A 23,799-nucleotide genomic window follows, 5' to 3' on the forward strand; every position below is an offset into this window, starting at 1 on the left:
CTACTGGCCCGGGGCTGGAGTCTTGCTCATGAGGTGGTGCGGGGGACATGGTGGGAGGCGGACTGTCTGGCAGTGGGTCCGGCGCTGGCTGTGCCCGGGCTTGTGGAGTCAGGGGAGCAAATGGCGGGGGCAGCAGTGGGTCTTCTATGGGATCGCCCTAGAATATAGGTTTCTTCCTTTTTTCTTTTTTCTGAGTGGTTGGGTCACAAATACCCTACTCTGTCCCTGTCTGTTAGTGCAGACTCTTGCCCAGGGGGGCAGGTTCTGTGCTCTTAGAAGCCAGGAGTCTATGTGTGGAAGCTGACCTGGATGTCCTGGACTCCCAGGGACGCCCTGGTGCATTGCTGGGACAGGGGGCAGGTCGAGAGTGCCCTCTGGTGGCCATCCAATGTCAATGGCTGGCCTATCGAGCTCACATAAGTTCTAAAGCTTCCTGGGGGCCAACTTGAATGCAGCTCCTCCGTCCATGGGATTTTCCAGGCAAGAGTACTGGAGTGGGGTGCCATTGCCTTCTCCAATCTCCTGCAAAGCCCTTCTTAAAGTTATCATGAAACCTAAAACTGTTGGCTTAGAGGAACCTCCCATGTTAACAAATGTAATCTACCTGGCAGGGTTTTCAGGAAAACTTAATCTCTTAGATATCAGCTCAGGGAGTCAGTCAAACATAGAGGGCGGGTCATGGTGGAGAGGTCTGACAGAATGTGGTCCACTGGAGAAGGGAATAGCAAACCACTTCAGTATCTTGCCTTGAGAACCCCGTGAACAGTATGAAAAAGCAAAATGATAGGACACTGAAAGAGGAACTCCTCAGGTCGGTAAGTGCCCAATATGCTACTGGAGATCAGTGGAGAAATAACTCCAGAAAGAATGAAGGGATGGAGCCAAAGCAAAAACAATACCCAGCTGTGGATGTGACTGGTGATAGAAGCAAGGTCCGATGCTGTAAAGAGCAATATTGCGTAGGAACCTGGAATGTTAGGTCCATGAATCAAGGCAAATTGGAAGTGGTCAAACAGGAGATGGCAAGAGTCAACGTCGACATTCTAGAAATCAGCGAACTAAAACGGCCTGGAATGGGTGAATTTAACTCAGATGACCATTATATCTACTACTGTGGGCAGGAACCCCTTAGAAGAAATGGAGTAGCCATCATGGTCAACAAAACAGTCAGAAATGCAGTACTTGGGTGCAATCTCAAAAACAACAGAATGATCTCTGTTCGTTTCCAAGGCAAACCATTCAATATCATGGTAATCCAAGTCTTTGCCCTGACCAGTAATGCTGAAGAAGCTGAAGTTGAATGGTTCTATGAAGACCTACAAGACCTTTCAAAACTAACACCCCAAAAAGATGTCCTTTTAATTATAGGGGACTGGAATGCAAAAGTAGGAAGTCAAGAAACACCTGGAGTAACAGGCAAATTTGGCCTTGGAATACGGAATGAAGCAGGGCAAAAGCTAATAGAGCTTTGCCAAGACAATGCATGGGTCATAGCAAACACCCTCTTCCAACAACACAAGAGAAGACTCTACACATGGACATCACCAGATGGCCAACACCAAAATCTGATTATATTCTTTGCAGCCAAAGATGGAGAAGCTCTATACAGTCAGCAAAACAAGACTGGGAGCTGACTGTGGCTCAGACCATGAACTCCTTATTGCCAAATTCAGACTTAAATTGAAGAAAGTAGGGGAAACCACTAGACCATTCAGGTATAACCTAAATCAAATCCCTTATGATTATACAGTAGAAGTGAGAAATAGAGAGAAATAGATTTAAGGGCCTAGATCTGATAGAGTGCCTGATGAACTATGGAATGAGGTTCGTGACATTGTACAGGAGACAGGAAGAAAGACCATCCCCATGGAAAAGAAATGCAAAAAGTCAAAATGGCTGTCTGGGGAGGCCTTACAAATAGCTGGGAAAAGAAGAGAAGCAAAAATCAAAGGAGAAAAGGAAAGATATAAGCATCTGAATGCAGAGTTCCAAAGAATAGCAAGGAGAGATAAGAAAGCCTTCCTCAGCGATCAATGCAAAGCAATAGAGGGAAACAACAGAATAGGAAAGACTAGAGATCTCTTCAAGAAAATCAGAGATACCAAGGGAACATTTCATGCAAAGATGGGCTCGATAAAGGACAGTAATGGTATAGACCTAACAGAAGCAGAAGATATTAAGAGGTGGCAAGAATACACAGAAGAACTGTACAAAAAAGATCTTCATGACCCAGATAATCATGATGGTGTGATCACTGACCTAGAGCTAGACATCCTGGACTGTGAAGTCAAGTGGGCCTTAGAAAGCATCACTACGAACAAAGCTAGTGGAGGTGATGGAATTCCAGTTGAGCTATTTCAAATCCTGAAAGATGATGCTGTGAAAGTGCTGCACTCAATATGCCAGCAAATTTGGAAAACTCAGCAGTGGCCACAGGACTGGAAAAGGTCAGTTTTCATTCCAATCCCAAAGAAAGGCAATGCCAAAGAATGCTCAAACTACCGCACAATTGCACTCATCTCACACACTAGTAAAGTAATGCTCAAAATTCTCCAAGCCAGGCTTCAGCAGTACATGAACCATGAACTTCCAGATGTTCCATCTGGTTTTAGAAAAGGCAGAGGAACCAGAAATCAAATTGCCAACATCCACTGGATCATGGAAAATGCAAGAGAGTTCCAGAAAAGCATCTATTTCTGCTTTATTGACTATGCCAAAGCCTTTGACTGTATGGATCACAATAAACTGTGGAAAATTCTGAAAGAGATGGGAATACCAGACCACCTGACCTGCCTCTTGAGAAACCTATATGCAGGTCAGGAAGCAACAGTTAGAACTGGACATGGAACAACAGACTGGTTCCAAATAGGAAAAGGAGTACATCAAGGCTGTATATTGTCATCCTGCTTATTTAACTTCTATGCAGAGTACATCATGAGAAACGCTGGGCTGGAAGAAGCACAAGCTGGAATCAAGATTGCCAGGAGAAGTATCAAAAACTCAGATATGCAGATGACACCACCCTTATGGCAGAAAGTGAAGAGGAACTCAAAAGCTTCTTGATGAAAGTGAAAGAGGAGAGTGAAAAAGTTGGCTTAAAGCTCAACATTCAGAAAACGAAGATCATGCCATCTGGTCCCATCACTTCATGGGAAATAGATGGGGAAACAGTGGAAACAGTGTCAGACTTTATTTTTTGGGGCTCCAAAATCACTGCAGATGGTGACTGCAGCCATGAAATTAAAAGACGCTTACTCCTTGGAAGGAAAGTTACGACCAACCTAGATAGCATATTCAAAAGCAGAGACGTTACTTTGCCAACAAAGGTCCGTCTAGTCAAGGCTATGGTTTTTCCTGTGGTCATGTATGGATGTGAGAGTTGGAATGTGAAGAAAGCTGAGCGCTGAAGAATTGATGCTTTTGAACTGTGGTGTTGGAGAAGACTCTTGAGAGTCCCTTGGACCGCAAGGAGATCCAACCAGTCCATTCTGAAGGAGATCAGACCTGGGATTTCTTCAGAAGGAATGATGCTAAAGCTGAGACTCCAGTACTTTGGCCACCTCATGCGAAGAGTTGACTCATTGGAAAAGACTCTGATGCTGGGAGGGATTGGGGGCAGGAGGAGAAGGGGATGACAGAGGATGAGATGGCTGGATGGCATCACTGACTCGATGGACCTGAGTCTGAGTGAACTCCGGGAGGTGATGATGGACAGGGAGGCCTGGCATGCTGCGATTCATGGCGCCGCAAAGAGTCGGACACGAATGACCGACTGAACTGAACTGACTAATTTCTCCCTCCCTGTGTTTCCCACCCTGAGTCGGTGGTGCAAAGACAGACAAGGGTGGGTGCCCCCTCAAAGAAGGAGATCGTTCAGGTGCCCACTTGGCCATGTCCCTGGGGGGAATGTAGATCCCTCTTAGCACTGGCGAATCAGTGTAAACCTCTAATCCGGATCTCTCTCTCTGGGTCCCCCAGAGGCAGACACGGCCTTGAGCCGTGTGAGGTCACCACGGAACCGCAGGCTAGGGCCCACTCGGACTCTGTAGCCATGAAGGCCCTGAAGCCACACAGTGGAGCCTGAAGCACAAGCGGATCAGGCTGCACACTCATTCCTGTTCATTTTTCGTCTGCCTGGCCGCTCTCCTAAGGGAGACTTAAGACACCTCTTAGCATTGGGAGGTCAGTGTAAACCCCCGACCCGGATCAGCCTCATAGGGAGGGATCAAATCCCCCAGAGGCTGGTACTGCCTTTCAGCCTTATGAGGTCATCACGGGACCACAGGTTTTAGACCCTTACAGGCTCCATAGCCTGAGGACTGTGGAGCTCACTTTCACTTCCTTCAGTCAGCAATCACGCATACACAACCACTCAGAGGTCCTGATACCTCCCTTTTCCGGAGGCCCCAGGTCTCCCTATCTGATGCTCCCTTCCTGAGAGCTCCGAGGAAGTGATCCATCTCCTCTTCTACCCATCGGGGTAGGACCTCCTGACTAGGGACTGGCCCCGGGGCTTTACTTGATCCTGTGGCCATTCCTGGTGAGTTGGTCCGTCCCTTTAATGAGTCCAGTCAGTGCTCGACCATCCAGAGAGTCAGAACGCCGGTCCGAAAGAGAACACGAATACCAGCGGGTGGCGCGCCTCCTTGTTCGTCTTCCGGCTCCTCCGATCCAGTCCAGCCGAGCCACCAGTCTGCCCGGCTCAAGGGGCAGGCGTGGTTGGAATCACTGGGGCCTCCAAAAATGTTGCAGAAACCAGTACTCCAGAAACCAAGCACCACACTAGGAGAATTGGAGAACTCAGGTTTATTATGAGTTAACACTACAAGCTCTGAGCCCCGAACAAAGGGGTTACAGAGATCTTATTCACCCAGACAGGCATGATTAAGCAGGTGGGTTTGCAGGGGCTAGGGGCATTGCAAAGAGCAGGACAAGGGTTGGTGAGATAGGCTCCAGTTCTAGTATTGTGAGTCCCCACCTTCTGAGACCTACATCATCTAGACTTTGCAAGGAGCAAGCTGAATTACAGAAGCAGAAGGAGAAGGAGGTAAAATTTTAACTTTTCCTCTTTAGTACAAATGTGAGAGTTGGACCATAAAGAAGGCTGACTGCCTAAGAACTGATTCTTTTGAACTGTGGTGTTGGAGAAGACTCTTCAGAGTCCCCTGGACAGCAAGGAGAACAAACCAGTCAATCCTAGAGGAAATCAACCCTGAAAATTCATTGGAAGGACTAATACTGAAGCTCCAATACTTTGGCCAACTGACGCAAAGAGCTGATTCACTGGAAAAGACCCTGATGCTGGGAGAGATTGAAGGCAAAAGGAAAAGAGGGCCACAGAGAATGAGATGGTTGGATAGCATCACTGACTCAATGGACATGAATCTAAGCAAACTCTCACTTATCCAAGAGATAGTGAAGGACAGAGGAGCCTCGTATGCTGCAGTCCGTGGGTCCACAAACTGTTGACACAACTTAGTAATTGAAGAACAATAGCAAGGGCACGAGTTTCACTGTAATATACTGGCTGCTGTTGTAGAGCTTGAGCCATTGAAGGGTTTCCAGCGGTCCTTATATACGGTCTGATGTCCTTGAACTTGTCAGTCTTGCCTTTATGATTGATGCCTGAGAATATTGTATTTTCAGTGCTTTGCCATGGGCAGTGTTTCCTGCAGAAGCAACGTTGACTTCTAATTCTTCTTTTCCTTTGCCCACTTTCCGTCTCCTGTGCAAATGGCCTAGTAGTTGTAGACAGGGGAATATTTTTTTGTGACTTTAAATCTCACCAGTCAGTGTTCTAATGACTGAAAAAGAAAGTCTAATGTATTTTTTCTTTGCAGGTGATTTTTGTGAGATGACCATGGTATTATCACTTTGAAACGAAACACTGGTTATGGAGGAGGATAATGCCGGTGAAAAAGCTTTGTAACATAAACATTGTAGACGCAGGTACAGTCAGGGTATCAATTATACCTTTATCAGAAGTGAGAGAACAAATTTCCCATTCTGGCTGTACTAGCCATTGTTAACAAGACTTGGTTGTTACTGTTGTTCAGTCCCTAAGTCATGTCCAACTCTGCAACCGATGGGCTGCAGGGTTCTCTGTCCTTCGCTGTCTCTGGAGTTTGCTCAAACTCATGTCCATTGAGTTGGTGATGCCATCCAACCATCTCATCCTCTGTTGTCCCCTTCTCCTCCTGCCCTCAATCTTTCCCAACATCAGGGTCTTTTCAAATGAGTCAGCTCTTCACATCAGGTGGTCAAAGTATTGGAGTTTGAGCTTCAACATCAGTCCTTCCAATGAACACTCAGGACTGATCTCTTTTAGGATGGACTGGTTGGATCTCCTTGCAGTCCAAGGAACTCTCAAGAGTCTTCTCCAACACCACAGTTCAAAAGCATCAATTCTTTGGCACTCAGCTTTCTTCACAGTCCAACTCTCACATCCATACGTGACCACTGGAAAAACCACAGCCTCAACTAGACGGACCTTTGTTGGCAAAGTAATGTCTCTGCTTTTTAATACGCTATCTAGGTTGGTCGTAACTTTCCTTCCAAGGAGTAAGTGTCTTTTAATTTCATGGCTGCAATCACCATCTGCAGTGATTTGGGAGCCCCCCCAAAAAAAGTCATCCACTATTTCCACTGTTTCCCCATCTATTTCCCATGAAGTGATGGGACTTCATGATGCCATGATCTTAGTTTTCTGAATGTTGAGCTTTAAGCCAACTTTTTCACTCTCCTCTTTCACTTTCATCAAGAGGCTCTTTAGTTCTTCTTCACTTTCTGCCATAAGGGTGGTGTCATCTGCATATCTGAGGTTATTGATATTTCTCCCAGCAATCTTGATTCCAGCTTGTGCTTCTTCCAGCCCAGTGTTTCTCATGACGTACTCTGCAAAGAAGTTAAATAAGCAGAATGACAATATACAGCCTTGACGTACTCCTTTTCCTATTTGGAACCAGTCTGTTGTTCCATGTGCAGTTCTAACTGTTGCTTCCTGACCTGCATACAGGTTTCTCAAGAGGCAGGTCAGGTGGTCTGGTATTCCTGTCTCTTTCAGAATTTTCTACAGTTTATTGTGATCCACACAGTCAAAGGCTTTAGCATAGTCAATAAAGCAGAAATAGATGTTTTTCTGGAACCCTCTTGCTTTTTTGAATTTGATCTCTGGTTTCTCTGCCTTTTCTAAAACCAGCTTGAACATCTGGAAGTTCACGGTTCACGTATTGCTGAAGCCTGGCTTGGAGAATTTTGAGCATTACTTTACTAGCGTGTGAGATGAGTGCAATTGTGCAGTAGTTTGAGCATTGTTTGGCATTGCCGTTCTTTGGGATTGGAATGAAAACCTTTTTCTAGTCCTGTGGCCACTGCTGAATTTTCCAGATTTGCTGACATATTGAATGCAACACTTTCACAGCATCATCTCTCAGGATTTGAAATAGCTCAACTGGAATTCCATCACCTCCACTAGCTTTGTTCGTAGTGATGCTTTCTAAGGCCCACTTGACTTCACAGTCCAGGATGTCTGGCTCTAGATGAGTGATCACACTATCGTGATTATCTGGGTCATGAAGATCTTTTTTGTACCATTCTTCTGTGTATTCTTGCTACCTCTTCTTAATATCTTCTGCTTCTGTTAGGTCCATACCATTTCTGTCCTTTATTGAGCCCATATTTGCATGAAATATTCCCTTGGTATCTCTAATTTTCTTGAAGAGATCTCTAGTCTTTCCCATTCTGTTGTTTTCTTCTATTTCTTTGCAGTGATCGCTGAGGAAGGCTTTCTTATCTCTCCTTGCTATTCTTTGGAACTCTGCATTCAAATGGGTATAATCTTTCCTTTTCTCCTTTGCTTTTCGCTTCTCTTCTTTTCACAGCTATTTATAAGGCCTCCCCAGACAGCCATTTTGACTTTTTGCATTTCTTTTTCTTGGTGATGGTCTTGATTCCTGTCTCCTGTACAATGTCACGAACCTCTGTCCAAAGTTCATCAGGCACTCTGTTTATCAGATCTAGTCCCTATGAATATTAGTGTTAATTAGTGCTTGCAAGAATTGTGTTGTCTGATCCCCCAAACCCAGTGTTTCAAGAGGAATGGAATACCTGTGTCTAACCCTAATTCATCAGAGCAGGAAGCAGTGAGTGCAGCTCCCCTTTGCCATCACAGCCTTTGTGTGCATGCATGTTAGGTCGCTTCATTCATGTCTGACTCTTTGCAACCCCATGGACTGTAGCCCTCCAGGCTCCTCTGTCCGTGGGATTCTCCAGGCAAGAATGCTGGAGTGAATTGCCATGCCCTCCTCCAGAGGATCTCACCAACCCAGGCATTGAACCCAGCTCTCCCACATTGAAGGTGAATTCTTTACCGTCTGAGCCACCAGCGAAGCCCATCACAGCCCTTACCCCCTAGAAAGTCAATGCATGAATAGTCAGAACTCTGTGTTTCCTTACCTCCTAGTAGAATCTGCTAATCCCCAGAGATGAAGTGAGTAGGCATCATTTCCTCCCATGATGTCTGCCACATCTCCAGTTTTGCCAGCTTCTGCCTTTATATCTTCCCCTTCCTAACTCATTTGGTTGTCCATATTGGCCTATCATAGTTTTGAGTTACACATTTGGCACTGTCTCCCCAGATCAGGGGATCCCTATGGAAAAAGTGGGTGGGCTGGTTTCTGCCCCATTGCCCAGACCTCCTTGAACTGACCCGTTTTCTAAGACTGCTTTGAATAGCATCTAATTCTTATGTAGTGCTTACCGCATGCCAGGGCGTGTTCTGCCACAGGTGATGAAGTTGCTGTTATTGTTGTAGTCACGTGTTCCGGGAAACAAACTCATTCAGAATGCTGCAGATAATGGAGTGCAGTTTATTACACCAGCGGGTCCAAGCAGAGTCTTCTCTTAGCTAAGGACCCCAACCAGTTTTTGTGAAAACCTTATATACCCTAAGTGTACGTTCCCAAACCCACCTCCCCAAATTCCCTGAAACTAGTCTGAACAAAGGAAAAAGAAAGATATAATCAAAGTTAACCCATGATTCATATGCCTTAAGCCTAGGTGGTTAACAGTGGACAGTTATCGGTCGGCCTGTGGTCATACCCCAATAAGCATAATAGAATGTATGATTCTATTCAGTTACACAGATAATTAGGGTATTCTTTTAGGCAACGGACAGTCTAGGTAGGAGCCCTGGGGCTCTTCCTTCTGGGGACCTGGTTTTCCAGTTGGTTGTCATTTCCATAGATACTGGGCATATAGCTCAAAGTCCACAGTCCGGCCCAAGATGGAGTCCTGCTTTCCAGACAGAGCCTGTTCTGTCTGTTTCCTCCTTTATTATCACCCCGGTTTACAAAGCAGGAAATTGAAGCTCTGTGAGGTCCCATGGCTAGCAAGGAGGGGATTGAAGGGGTCAGTCTGTCTCCATAATCTGAGATCCTAAACCTTTCAGCTTCACTGCTCTCCATCAGTGATCTACCATGATCACTGAGTGTAATAGCTATGGATGGTGGAACTCAAAATTCAAAAAGAGCATGCCCAGTTACAGATGAACCGCAACTGCCTTTTAATGACTTTGACCAAATCAAACACTATGGGTGAGAAATGTAATATTTCCTGCCATATCAGTAAACAAGGATGTCAGAGTCATCAGCAATTACTGCCGCCTTGGAAGGTGAGCTGGTGAGCCCTGAGGGAACTCAGGATGGAAGGAATACTTGCCTTCTGGCATCCATCTGACTGCAGCCACTCCCTACAGGGAGCCCTGAGGAAATTCAGGATGTGAAAACACAGGATTCTGGCCCCAGATAGCTGAGATGCATATGAAAGGAATGATTTCAGGGAGCCCAGACTCTTGTATCTTCCTATACAGAGAAATGGAGAAGGCAATGGCAAACCCACTCCAGTACTCTTGCCTGGAAAATCCCATGGATGGAGGAGCCTGGTAGGCTACAGTCCACGGGGTTGCGAAGAGTCAGATATGACTGATTGACTTCACTTTCACTTTTCACTTTCATGCATTGGAGAAAGAAATGGCAACCCACTCCAGTGTTCTTGCCTGGAGAATCCCAAGGACAGCGGAGCCTGGTGGGCTGCCGTCTATAGGGTCACACAGAGTCGGACACGACTGAAGCGACTTAGCAGCAGCAGCAGCATACAGAGAAAAGCACTAAATTCCTTAACTTGGGATATTTGGTTTTCTTTAATTTGCAAAAAAGCAAAAACTTTTGAAGTTCAGACTCCCTGACCTTTGTTGTAAAACTTCTACATAACCTGACTCTTCCCCCAGCACCCGCTTGTCTCCTTGGAGCAGTCCTCTCAGGCTCACTTGAGATGCTGTCTCCTGGGCTTGAAGTCCTAAAAATTCCACCAAATAAAACTTAATTCTCAACTTTCATGTTGTGAATATTTATTAAGTGGACGTGGGGATAGAAAAGTAGACGGTCGACTAAAAGGATGCGCAACTTGAGAGCCGCACATTAAGTTTTATTTGGGACAAAATGAGGACAAAACCAACCCAGGAGGCAGCACCTCTGATGGCTCTGAGAGACCGCTTCAAGGAGGCAGTGGGGAAAGGTCAGTCTATGAGGTTTTGGTGAAGGGGGAGCTCAATGCAATCAAACGCTTACTGTACAAGAGGTTTTCTGCCAGTCACCAGGAGCTGACATCACCATGAAGGGATTTAGTGATTTTTCTAGATATGAAGAGATGTAAGGATTGGGATTATGAATTCAGTTCCTGAAAATACCCAACTGTCTAAAGCCCTGTCCCAGCAGATTCCCTGGAGCACAGAGTGCCTCACTCCACCCTGAACTCCTTCAGGGGTGTTGAAGGTCAACAGCCACAGCACAGGGTTCAGTCTCCACAGAGGCAGATGGCAGACGCCCTTGTTGTTCAGTCACTGGCAGTGCTCTTGTGCTGTGCTGTATACTTAGTCGTTCAGTGGTGTCTGACTCTTTCCGACCCCATGGACTACAGTGCTCCAGGCTCCTCCATCCATGGGATTCTCCAAGCAGGAATACTGGAGTGGGTTGCCATGCCCTCCTCCAGGGGATGTTCCCAATGCAGGGATTGAACCCTGGTGTCCCACATTTCAGGTAGATTCTTTACCATCTGAGCCACCAGGGAAGCTTGGCAAATGCCAATTTGTAGTTGACCATGGATGGAGAAGGCAATGGCACCCCACTCCAGTACTCTTGCCTGGAAAATCTCACGGATGGAGGAGCCTGGTGGGCTGCAGTCCATGGGGTCGCGAAGAGTCAGACACGACTGAGCGACTTCACTTTCACTTTTCACTTTCATGCATTGGAGAAGGAAATGGCAACCCACTCCAGTGTTCTTGCCTGGAAAATCCCAGGGATGGGGGAGCCTGGTGGGCTGCCGTCTATGGGGTCACACAGAGTCGGACACGACTGAAGCGACTTAGCAGCAGCAGCAGCAGCAGCATGGGGAAAGAAACTGAAAGTGTGGAAAGGAAAAGATAGTATAGGGAGAACAGTATTTGGGGGTGAGGAAACTGTGTGTCACAAGACTAAAGCTGTTAACTATAACAAATAGGGCAGCCAGTGGAGAATGTAAGCGTCCTAAGCCGTCTGTCCTGTTTCCTTGAAACATTCTGCTGCCCAGAGAGCAGATGTGGGGGAAGAAGTTACAGAATTCTTAGCACTGTTAAATGATGACATGTCTGATACTGCCGTGAAGGACAAAAGCCCTTGAAAGAGTCATGAGGGGCACATACATACTTTATTCAGGTCTGTGAAGATGGCAGCTCATCCTTTGCGTCCCAGGCCTACTTCTTAAGTTTGGAGTTGATAAAACAGCAGATTTAACTTGCCTTACCGCATTTAGCTGCATTTGTTAAAACACAGACATTCGACTCAGGTGGCTCTTTAGCTGTTTTTCCTGAAATAAAATACCTGGCACACAATAACGGAAAAAAAAAAAAAAAAGAATCAAGAGTTTCATCATATGCAGTGTATTGTTTTCTACACTGGAGAATCTTGAGTGCTTTGAAAATAATAAGTCTGTCTCCACAATTTCCTGCTCTCCACTAGGTTCTTGGAACGCCCAATGAGGACACATGGCCCGGAGTTCACTCCTTACCACATTTTAAGCCAGGTATGTTTCACTGATTACAAACAACTGACTGCTTCTGACATGCGAACAGTGAATGTGTAGATGTGCCCCCTGAGGCTAATGTCTTACCTGGAAAATTCTGGTTACGTTGGCCACTGTGTACTCTACCTCTTACTGGAGTTGTTTCGTCTTCACGGTTTATTTGTTGGTGAAAACAGACTGAACGACATCACCCATCAGTGTTTCACTGTATGTTTTTTGTTTGATTTCACTGGCTAATCTTGAAGTGACCTCTCATTTCATCATCAGTTAGACTAGCTTCCATGTCTGTAAAAAAATAAACTTTAAATCTAGCTGCTATAATCCATCTGTGCGATTTCTAGTAATAATACTAAAAAAGTGTTAAATTGGAAAAAGTAAAAATCATATTTGATTTATGTTTAAAAACTCTAGTAATACACAGTCAATTAATTTGAGTTTAGACATAGAAAATGTTCTATATGTCCAGTATTCCACTTAAAAAGAAAATGTTAAAATATTTACAGCCTGAACCAGAAAATCAGAGAAAATGTGAAACTTTTAAAATGCTGTCAGTTTTTTCTTACCAGCAGGTGGCAGTCAAGGAACTTCCAGTTTCAATAATGACACTCAGAAGACCCTCAAAATGGTCTATGTAATTTTTATAGGCGAATGAAAGCTTTAGAATTGGAAAGTTAATAAAAAATATGTGGGATGAATTATTGTAAAGTATACTTTTGTTTTTATTTTCTTGGTTAAAAAACATGAATTATAAAATGCAGAAAGTTAACGTTGTTAGTCGCTCAGTCGTGTCCGACTCTGCGATTCTTTGACGGACTGTAACCCGCCAGATTCCTCTGTCCATGGAATTCTCCAGGAGAGAATACTGGTGTGGAGTACCATTTCCTTCTCCAAGGTATCTTCCCAACCCAGGTATCAAACTCAGATCTCCTGTGTAGCTGGGAGAGTCTTTACTGTCTGAGCCATTGGGGAAGCCCTACCATTAAATTACTGAAAGGAATTTTATGGAAGATCTAATGGTCTATTGCTTTATGAGGGAAGAGCTATGAATAATCACTGTTACAGGAGTCAAATACATTCCTTTTCTCCCCTTCCTCTCTTCTGGGAGACCATCAGGAATTAACTATCAATCCCAAAGAATGACTGAGGTGGGAAACTATTTTTTACTCTTAATATTTCTCTTCTGAAGGTATACAGTGTGCTGAGAATTCTTTTATCTTCTTTGGCTGCCCCAAGGACTCTTTGTACTTTTACTGAATATTTTAAATAACCTCTGTGTCCTGAAAGACTATAGAAAGTTACCAATTGAATGTGGATTTCTCTTTCTTTAACTGAGCAAGAAGCATTCTCTAACTGCTTTTATGGCATTTACATGAGAACAGAGCTCTTAATAAATATTCCAAGTGTGGGCTCTTGAAGAAGGCTAGCTTCCTTGTGTTAATATCTAAAACCTTAAGTCCTAGGGAAATAAAACAGAGAATATGAAAAGAGTTGAAATGAATAAAGTTAGATGCAGAAAGGAACAATTAAGATAGTCAATTGGTCTCCCGAGTGTCTGGACTAGAAAACATGGAATAAGTGGTTTATTTTGGTGTGAATAGGTTTATCTTTGTCAACAGCATACAAAAGCACTTATTAAATGTGTTCTGGGAAAGTATTATGATGTGATGAAAATTGAACTAACAGTTTGAGAACTTCATGAGATTAAGGACACTGACTAGTACATATTTTGGTTCAATAAATGTCTGTTGCCCTGAATTATATTAAACGTTTAAGCATTATTTATGTGACTCTGATGATAGACATATATAAGTTAAGGTATATGTATACACATACACACACACATATATATATATATGTTTAAGTTATTAATTTTATGTATGAGTGTAACCACAGATATATAAAAGGTAATGGGGGATTTCCCTAGTGGTCCAGTGGTTGAGAATTCTGGTCCCAGAGGATCCCACAGGCCTCCAGGCAGCTAAACTCCTGCACCACAACTGCCGAGCCTGCACACGCTAGAGCCCAGGCCCCGCAGCAAGAGAGGCCATCGCAATGAGAAGCCTGAGCTCCACGACTGGAGAAAGCCTGGGGGCACAGCAACAAAGACCCAGGACAGCCAAAAATAAATAAATAAAATTAAGAAGAAGAAGGAAAAACAAGTAATGGGGATCCAGAAGAATAATGTGTTTAGATGTGCATAAGGTACGGATGCTGACAAGCAAAAAACAGCTCCACCTAATGCTTAGGGCTTGTGGGTGAGTAGATGTGGCAGATGTACTCCCTTGGGTGGAGTCAGGGAGAGACGAAATAATAGACTGAGACAAAGGGCGTCTTCTGAGACCATCAGGGGAGTCCTGGGGAAGGAGTTTCATATTCCCAGAGGGGAAATTCTAGTCCTAGGGTCTACCTGCCCCACCCCACGTTCCCCCTCCGCATTCTGTCCCCAAAGAGTGCCTCAATAAGTCTCAGGGATGATGAGAACGTCTGAGCCTTGAAGACATACTTTGTTTTGCTTTGTTTGATAGACTTTCTTTTTTAGAGCAGATTTCGGTTCATAGCAAAACTGAGCAGAAGGGGCAGAGACTTCCGGTATACCCCCTGCCCTGACGCATGTGCAGCCCCCCCATTTATCAGTGTCCCCCACAGCTGGTACATTTGTTACAGTCTGATGAACCTCCACTGAGACATCATTATCCTCAGTGTGCACAGATTACATTAGGGTGTATTCTTGGCGTGGTGCACTCTCTGGTCTGTGCGTGCATGAGTTGTATCTGTGCTGAGTTGTATCCAACTCTTTGAGAACCTCATGGACTAGCCCTCCAGGCTCCTCTGTCCATGGAATTTTCCAGGCAAGAATATTGCAGTGGGTTGCCATTTCCTCCTCCCGGGGTTCTTCTCAACCCAGGGATCGAACCTATGTCTCCTGCATTGGCAGGCAGACTGTTTACCCCTGAGTCACCTGGGAATCCTCTAATGACTTGTGGCCACCACTGTGGTGTCATACAGAGTAGCTTCACTGCCCTAAGGATCCTCTGTGTTCTGCTTCTTTACCCGTCCCTCTCCGCTCACCCCTGGCAACCCCTGATCTTTTTACTATCTTCATAGTGGTGCCTTTTCCAGAATGTCATGTAACTGTAATCATACAGGATGTTGCCTTTTCAGATTGGCTGCCTTCATTTACTAATATGCCTTTAAGGTCCGTCCAGATCTTTTCCTGGCTTGATAGCTCATTTCTTTTTAGCACTGAATAATACCCCATTATCTGGATGCACCCCTGCTTATGTAGTCATTCACCTACTGAAGGACATCTTGATTGTTCAGGTTTTGGCACTTATGAATAGAAATGCTATAAACATCCCTCCACAGGTTCTCTTTCTTCTTCGTCTTCTTTTTTTAAAGTAAATCAAGTTTATTTTTTAAAAGGAAAAATTAAAAACCCCTCAATGGCATTGATTTTTAAATTGGTAGAAAGTCGTTATGCTGTTTCATAATGGACCAAGAGGTATAAGATATAACAGGATAAACACTTTCCAGATTACTTTAGTTCGTTTTCCCCTATTAAAAATAATGTTTATAGATCTGTCTAACCTGTGAAAACAATTTCAGTCTAACTACATGAAATCATTCCAGAAACATCGATGGGCCCTTTGGACATCCAGAGACTGGGCTGGCTGAAATTGTTATCCAATTCTGTGCAGGGTTTCTGGTGGACATGTCCACGGGTTCTCTTCTCTTCCCTCCTCTGTCCTGCTCTGTCCTCTGTCCCTTCCCATGGCCCTGCTCACTCCTAGCTGAGCCTTGACATAGTTCTTCTGTTGTTATTTATTCCTAGTTAGTTATTTCAAAGACTTTATCTTTTAGAGCTGTTTTAGATTCACAGCAAGATTGGCCATAAGGGACAGAGATTTCCCATATATTCCCTGCCCTCATGTATATATAGCATAAAGAATGTTTAGGGCAGTAAAACTACTCTGTGTGATACTATAATGGTGGATACACGTTTACGTATGTTTTCCAAATCCAAAGAAAGTACAACACCAAGAGTGAACCTGAATATAACTTGGGTGGTAGTGATGTGTCGATGTAGGTTAATCAGTTGTTAACAGATGGACCACTCCAGTAGGGAATGTTGATAATGGGGGAGCTAAGCCTGCCTAGTTTTCATGTGGACATATGTTTTCAGCTCCTTTGGGTAGATACCAAGGAGTGTGATTACTAGGTTGGACATCCTTTGCCCAGGTTTTGAATAGATAATAAGTTTAAGCAACTCACAATATCTAACAGTATTATAAAGGAACACAGTGCAAGGCCTCCCACCCCTTTCTGCCCCCTGCCCCCTTCCCCAGAACCACTGCCCCCGCGATAAGCCCCCATTTCGTTAGTTTCCCTTATATTTCTTTCATGTATGTAAATGTAAGAAATTGTGAATATCTGGTTTTGTATTTCCCGTATTAAACACGATTTGGGGTCTTGCTCTTCTCATGAATGCATTCTGTAGGTCCTTTCCTGTCACCATATAGAGGAGGTCACTGGTGGCTTCCCTCTCTTCCTGCAGCCACATAGCTTTACACTGGGTGGATTTAACCTGTCCCTGGGCTTCCCAGGTGGCTCAGCAGTAAAGAATCCACCTGCCACTGCAGGAGCCACAGGAGATGCGGGTTCGATTCCTGGGACAGGAAGATCCTCTGTTGTAGGAAATGGCAACCCACTCCAGTATTCTTACCTGGAGAATCCTAGCTACAGTCCATGGAGTCACAAAGAGTCAGACACAACTGAGCCACTGACCAGGCACGAACCTGTCCCTACTTGTGGATGTTTGGGTTTTTTCCAGTGTTTTGCTATTGTAAATTATTGCAACCCTGTACATATATACTCATAAATACGCACATTGCATGTATGCAAATTTTTCTGAAGGATAAATGACCAGAAGTAGGGTTCAAGAATTAATAACTGTACTGACCATTGAACAACATGGGTTTGAGCTGTATGGTCCAATATACATGCGTTTTCTCCATTAATACACTCTGCAGTATGGTTGGTTGACTTGGGGAGGTACCACACAGGTATCAGAGGCAGCCTGTAAGTTATCGGCATATTTTCAACTGCACAGAGAGTCGGCGCCCCTTACTCCTTTGTTGTTCAAGGGTCAGCTGTATACAATGACAATTTTGAACACTTCTGTGAAATTGTTGTCCAAGTTCAGTTCAGTTCAGTCGCTCAGTCATGTCCGACTCTGCGACCCCATGAACTGTAACACACCAGGCCTCCCTGTCTATCACCAACTTCCGGAGTTGACCCAAACTCATGTCCATTGTGTCGGTGATGCCATCCAGGCATCTCGTCCTCTGTTGTCCCCTTCTCCTCCTGCCCTCAATCTTTCCCAGCATCAGGGTCTTTTCAAATGAGTCAGCTCTTCACATCAGGTGGCCAAAATATTGGAGCTTCAGCTTCAAAATCAGTCCTTTAGGATGGACTGGTTGGATCTCCTTGCAGTCCAAGGAACTCTCAAGAGTCTTCTCCAACACCACGGTTCAAAAGCATCAATTCTTTGGCACTCAGCTTTGTTTATAGTCCAACTTTCACATCCATACATGACTACTGGAAAAACCATAGCCTTGACTAGACGGACCTTTGTTGACAAAGTAATGTCAACAAAGCTTTTTAATATGCTGACAAATTTTAATGTTTTTTAAAATTTTAATTTAATTTAATTTAAATTTTAAAATTTTAATGTTGACAAAGCTTTTTAATGTGCTGTCTAGGTTGGTCATAACTTTCCTTCCAAGGAGTAAGCGTCTTTTAATTTCATGGCTGCAGTCACCATCTGCAGTGATTTGGGAGCCCCCAAAAATAAAGTCAGCCACTGTTTCCACTGTTTCCCCATCTATTTGCCATGAAGTGATGGGACCAGATGCCATGATCTTAGTTTTCTGAATGTTGAGCTTTAAGCCAACTTTTTCACTCTCCTCTTTCACTTTCATCAAGAGGCTCTTTAGTTCTTCTTCACTTTCTGCCATAAGGGTGGTGTCATCTGCATATCTGAGGTTATTGATATTTCTCCTGGCAATCTTGATTCTAGCTTGTGCTTCTTCCAGCCCAGCGTTTCTCATGATGTACTCTGCATATAAGTTTAATAAGGAGGGTGACAATATACAGCCTTGATGGACTCCTTTTCCTATTTGGAAGTAGTCTGTTATTCCATTTCCAGTTCTAACTGTTGTCCAAAGGGATGGTACCATTTGACTGTTATGAGCAATGCATGAGAACTTCTTCACTCCACGGGGTATAGTCAGACTTTTTGATTTTGCCTGTTAGCTGACAAAAAAGTTTTTAATATAGTTTTAATTTGCATGGGTTGAGCATCTTTTCATATTTTTCAGGATCTCTTGTGTTTCCTTTTCTGTGACCAGCTAATCACTTTTGCCCAGTTTACAGTTGAGTTATGTGTCCTTTGTCATTTTCTTAATTAATTTCTAGGAATTCTTTATATATTAGAGAAAGTATCCCTTTTTCTGTAAAAAGCTTTTGTATCTCTGGAATTTTTTAAATGATTGTTTCTAACTTTTAACCAATTTTTAAAATAATCCTCATTCATATATCTTACTAGATTTGTATAAATTGTTTTGTCTCAAGAGAAAAGAAATCTGTGTGACTTAGAACAGTACAGTCATTATATTTTTTAAAAAGACCAATTGCTATTATTGATAGATATACGTACAAATTTTTACATATTTTTACATAAATTGGAAAAACCAATTTGTATTTTCAAATGGATTGTTTCATGACTGTCATCTGGATCATGAATAAAGCTTAAAAGCTGAGTCTCTTGAATGTAGCATCTGCTCATTTAATTCCTAATAGGTCTTTTAAAAAATTCATTGATTCATAGTTTATTTCTATAGAATAAGTTAAACTTATTTATTAATGCAACAATATGTGCTGAGCACCATTTGTATGGTTAGCAAGTGGGAAGATTGCAGTGAACAAAACACATAAGACCCTGGTAGGTGGGAGAGATGTATGGTAAGTAAAGTAGATTATGAAGTGGGAGACAGTATACAGAGGGAAACAGAACAACAATGGGTGCAGACAGTTGCAGGGAAGGGAGTGACTTACACTTTTAAATTGTAAACAGAATCAAGGCAGTCATCACTGAAAGGATAATGACTGACTGAGGGGCAGGAAGAGAGAGAAGCAGGCAGGTATTTGAAGGAAGAACTTTCCGGAGAGAACAGCAAGTGCAAAGGTTCTGGGGTGGGAAGGAGGGCGGTGGAAAATGAGGTCAGAGGCAATAGCACTGGGGCAGGTCAGAAAGAACCTTGAGGGCCTACTAGGAGACCTTCACCCTTTACTCTGAGCAAGACAGAAAACACAGGGCTGTTTTGTACAGGATAGTGCATGACCTGGGTTACATGATGGTAAAATCATATCACACTGGGTCTTGTGCTGAGATTGGCGGCCCATGCAGAATCGGGGAGGTCAGTTAGGAGACCATGATGGAGTCTAGGGGGGAGATGAGGAAATGTGCGTGAATAAGATGGTCTTACTTTCTCAACTGCTCCATTTTAGCTCAGAGCTTAACACGTTTTCCCTTGGAAAGTAGGGCCAAAGTGAAGGAACATTTTGAGAACAATTGTTAAGATATTGAAGGAACAGTTAGATAACAATTGGGATTTATTCTTTAGTATTTAGCATGAATGTGTCCTCCTCTGCACTTATATTTATGCTAACACAAAATTCCTTTACCTCTGGTCTCCATAGCAACCAGGCAGCAGGGACAGGCCACAGCTGCAGAAAATAAATAAATATACGTAACACACAGGGGCACATGTGCACACACACGTGCGTGTGTTACATGTAATAAGGAGTCCAACCTTGGAGCTTTCATCATTCGCTTCTCTTTAAATTTCTCTCTAAAGAATTGGGAAGTGAGTCTGTCTTCTTTGAACCTGATTGCCTTCTCATTTCTTTTCCCTCAGCCTCAAGTTCTGTGGTTTATGATCTCCAAATGAGAGGTCTCTCCATATATGAAGTTAACCCTAAAAATGCATGCCAGTATATAGTAGGTATAGACAAATACTGTTTGATTCCACTTATATGAGGTACCTGCTGCTGCTGCTGTTTAGTCCCTAAGTCGAGTCTGACTCTTTTGCAACCCCATGGACTGTAGCCCACCAGGCTCCTCTGTCTGTGGGATTCTCCAGGCAAAAGTACTGGAGTGGGTTGCCATGTCCTCCCCCAGGGGATCTTCCCGACCCAGGGATTGAACCTGCATCTCTTGCTTGGCAGGCGGCTGTGCCACTGCACCGCCTGGGAAACCCTCCATTTGTACAAGGTACCTGGAATAATCAAATGCATAGAGTCAGAAAGTACACCGGCAGTGCCAGGGGCAGGGAGGGGGAATGGGGGCTTAGTGTTTAATGGGGCTAGAGTTTCAGTTTAGGAAGGTAGAAAATTTAAGAAGTGGATGCTGTTGAAGGCTGCATTAGTGCCACTGAAATGTACACTTAAAGGTGGTTAAAAGAGTGTGTTTTATATTATAATTATTTTATATTTACAAAATATAAATACAAAATATTTATATTTTACCACAATAATAAAAAAAATGAGAGGTCTCTCCCTCTCTGCCTCTCCCTTCAGTCCTCTCTATGTTTCTCTCCCCCCCTCTCCACCTTCCCCCCACCTCTCGTACCAGAGTGGCTCCTCTGTCACCATCTCCAGGATGCTTGCTGTGGATCAGCCTCGGAGGTGCGAGGTGACACTCTGGTATTCTTAGCGCTACATTCTGTCACCTTTGATGAGATTCATCACCAGCCAAACCTCATTGTCTATCAAAAGTAAGAGTCCATCGCAAAATGACCACATTTGCCCTTTCGCTTAGTTCACCGTGACTCCCTCCCAGCATGCTTTTGCGTAATGCCCTCTGCTCCATTTCCTTCTGGGACAAGAAGAGTCTTCCCCATCTGGGTCCCAGGACCACTCTGTCCTGCCTGCTTTACATCAGCAGAAGCCACATGACTCATACACCTCTGATGAAGTGATGCTTGGAATTTTGGGATATAAGACAGAGCATTAACATTTTTAAAACACATCTTGTGTTTGTTTTGGAGGGATTGATTGGATTTTGTAGAATTGTGGGGCTTCTCAGGTGGCTCAGTGGTAAAGAATCTACCAGCAATGCAGGAGACACAGATTCGACCCCTGAGTCAGGAAGATCCCCTGGAGTAGAAAATGGCAACCTGCTCCAGTATTCTTGCCTGGGAAATCCCTGGACAAAGGAGTCTGGCGGGCTATAGTCCAGGGTGTCACAAAGAGCTGCACTCAACTGAGCTGGAACACTGCCTATCTGAAGATAAAGCTAGGATGCTGGACGTCCTGCCTTGTGTGAGGCAAGCCCACATTTGCCTCGCATGACCTGCCAGTCTGTAGGGAACAGGCCTGAGAATTGTGGTAATCCCAGATCAGGGCAGAATATAGGTTCTATAGGCAGATTATAGGCATTTGAGGTTCTCCAGACAGGTAGAATCAGGGTGAGGGATTGAGAATTCTGAAAAGATTTTGCAGTTCCCTGCTGTCAAGGAAAACTGCGGGACTCCTTGAGCTGGGAGTGAAAGCGGTGTTTTGGTTGTGCCTTAACTATTGGAGCAAGCTGAACATTACAGCAGAAAGAAGTTCCACGGGGCATCTCGCCCTGCTCAGTCTTTCGTCAGGCAAGGAGCCGAGGTCAGAGATATTAAAGGACTTCCCCAAAGTCACTGTCAGGGGGAAGTAGATCCCAGGAGATCTCAGCCTGGATTTCAATTCAGTGCTCTTTTTTTGCAGAATGAACCATGGGGGATCATGCTTCTGCATCTATATTGTAATTTCTCATTGACTTTCTTCTAATGGACAGTTTCTTGACAATTAGGCTAACAAGAAAACATCCAGAAAAAAAAAAAAAAAGAAAGATCTGATATCTGTATTTAGAAACCACAAACATCACTTTTGTATGAAATAGTTTGGGCCCCAAATAACATGTAGAGTCCATATATGACACTTGTATTCATCTCTTAAATGCTTCCAACACAGGGGGCATTCAGCAACTATTTAATGACCAGTTATTATTCAGGAGTTTAGAAAAGGAAGCCACTGTAAAATTCAGGGAGAGAAAAATGTTCCTAGACCAGAAGCAATTCAAAATGATGAAATTAGACTGAAATAATTCTATTTTCCTGAATCAAGCAAGGAAACAGAGAATTTCTAAAGCAATTGTACTATTCTGAAGAGAAAGTTATCTAATCCAAGAAGCAGCTTGAGGAAAGTTTGTGAAAGTCTGCAAGAATTTCTTGTAGTGAATGCAGTAAGATAAAAAAAAAAAAAGAATTAGCTGTTGGAAGCAAATTGCAAGATGATAATATTTTAAACATTCTGTGCCCAAAACTAAGCCCACAGACATACTGACCTTGAAGGCAACAGGCAAGTTTGGATTTAGTTGTACTCAGATTCTGTAATGAGGTAAAAAACTTGTCAGTCCTGCCTATTCACAGGCCGAACTGAAGTCCCCAAACTAAATCGATCCAGACTTCTTAATTCCAGAGGGAAGATGTAAATTATTTCAGGAATAGATACCATGATGATAACACCTTATATTTATGTTGTATTTTAATCAATACTACTTACAAAACATTTCAACATATTATCTCATTTGGTATTTAGAATAACTGAGTGGTTATCATGTTACTTGCTAAGTTATCCTTGGTGGTGGTGGTGGTTTAGTCTCTCAGTCGTGTCCTACTCTTAGTGACCCCATGGACTGTAGCCCGCCAGGCTCCTCCATCCATGGAATTTTCCAGACAAGAATACTAGAGTGGGTTGCCATTTCCTTCTCCAGGGGATCTTCCCAGGGATTGAACCAAGTCTCCGGCAGCTCTTGCATTGACAGGTGGACTCCTTTCCCACTTAAACCACCTGGCAAGTTACCTGCTAATGTTACCCTCTGTAAGTATGGGTATCTTCTCTGAAACTTGTGCTTCCAATAAATTGTCAACTCCAAACTCCCTCTGTAGATGTTTAGTTTTAAATGTCCAGTCCTTGGTACATGTTATGGGAACTGCTCAGTTTCATGATTTGCAGACCAGAGATCTGAAGCCTAAGCCTTTGTTCCCCTCAGGACTTTCCCCTGGTCTTTAAAAAGATGATGGGATAACTGCAAGCAGTAGAAATTGTTCAGTGGGATGTTCAGTGCAGGGAGGTTGAGAGGAGGGCAGTTTCCTGACAGGATGTTGGCCTGCAGAGACCACGCCTGCTGTTAGGGCACAGCTGTGGACATGCGGGGGTCATCTTCCTTACTTTTCTGGAAGCTTCCCATCCACTCCCTCCAGCTCACAGAAGTCCTATGGCGGTTAAATGAGATCATCCATTTTTATATTCTGTTTACCACCTTTTACATACTTACTTTTAAGAAGATTTGAACTAATATAAAGATGCTTTTAAATTGTTAAGAGCATGTATCTACAAATTAGGATTGTACCATTTATATTGTGTCCTCTACCAGGTATTTCCTTTCCCACTTTATGCTTTTCCTCAAGAATCCCTCTTTATGTCTTTTTTTTTTTTTTTGAGTGATTGATAGCAAATGTAACAGTCATGGGTTATGTCTGAATATTCAAGGGTGTAACTATGTGACGGTTATAAAGATTGACTTGA

General features: G+C 43.6%; 1 protein-coding gene across 13 annotated transcripts in view; it reads left to right on the forward strand.

Annotated features, from left to right (window-relative positions):
- Positions 1 to 23,799, forward strand: part of CDK14 (cyclin dependent kinase 14) — a 678,396-nt gene that overhangs the window by 485,160 nt on the left and 169,437 nt on the right. For 12 of the 13 annotated variants that reach the window (XM_059885775.1, XM_059885772.1, NM_001206776.3 and 9 more), the window contains one exon: positions 12,051 to 12,114. In XM_059885775.1, coding sequence (XP_059741758.1) covers positions 12,051 to 12,114 — 64 coding nt within the window. Of the gene's footprint in view, positions 1 to 12,050; positions 12,115 to 12,683; positions 12,821 to 23,799 lie in introns of those variants that run through there. The other variant, XM_059885776.1, reaches the window with a different exon arrangement.

This window comes from Bos taurus, chromosome 4 (genome assembly GCF_002263795.3).
Source record: "Bos taurus isolate L1 Dominette 01449 registration number 42190680 breed Hereford chromosome 4, ARS-UCD2.0, whole genome shotgun sequence".
Taxonomy (NCBI): Eukaryota; Metazoa; Chordata; class Mammalia; order Artiodactyla; family Bovidae; genus Bos; species Bos taurus.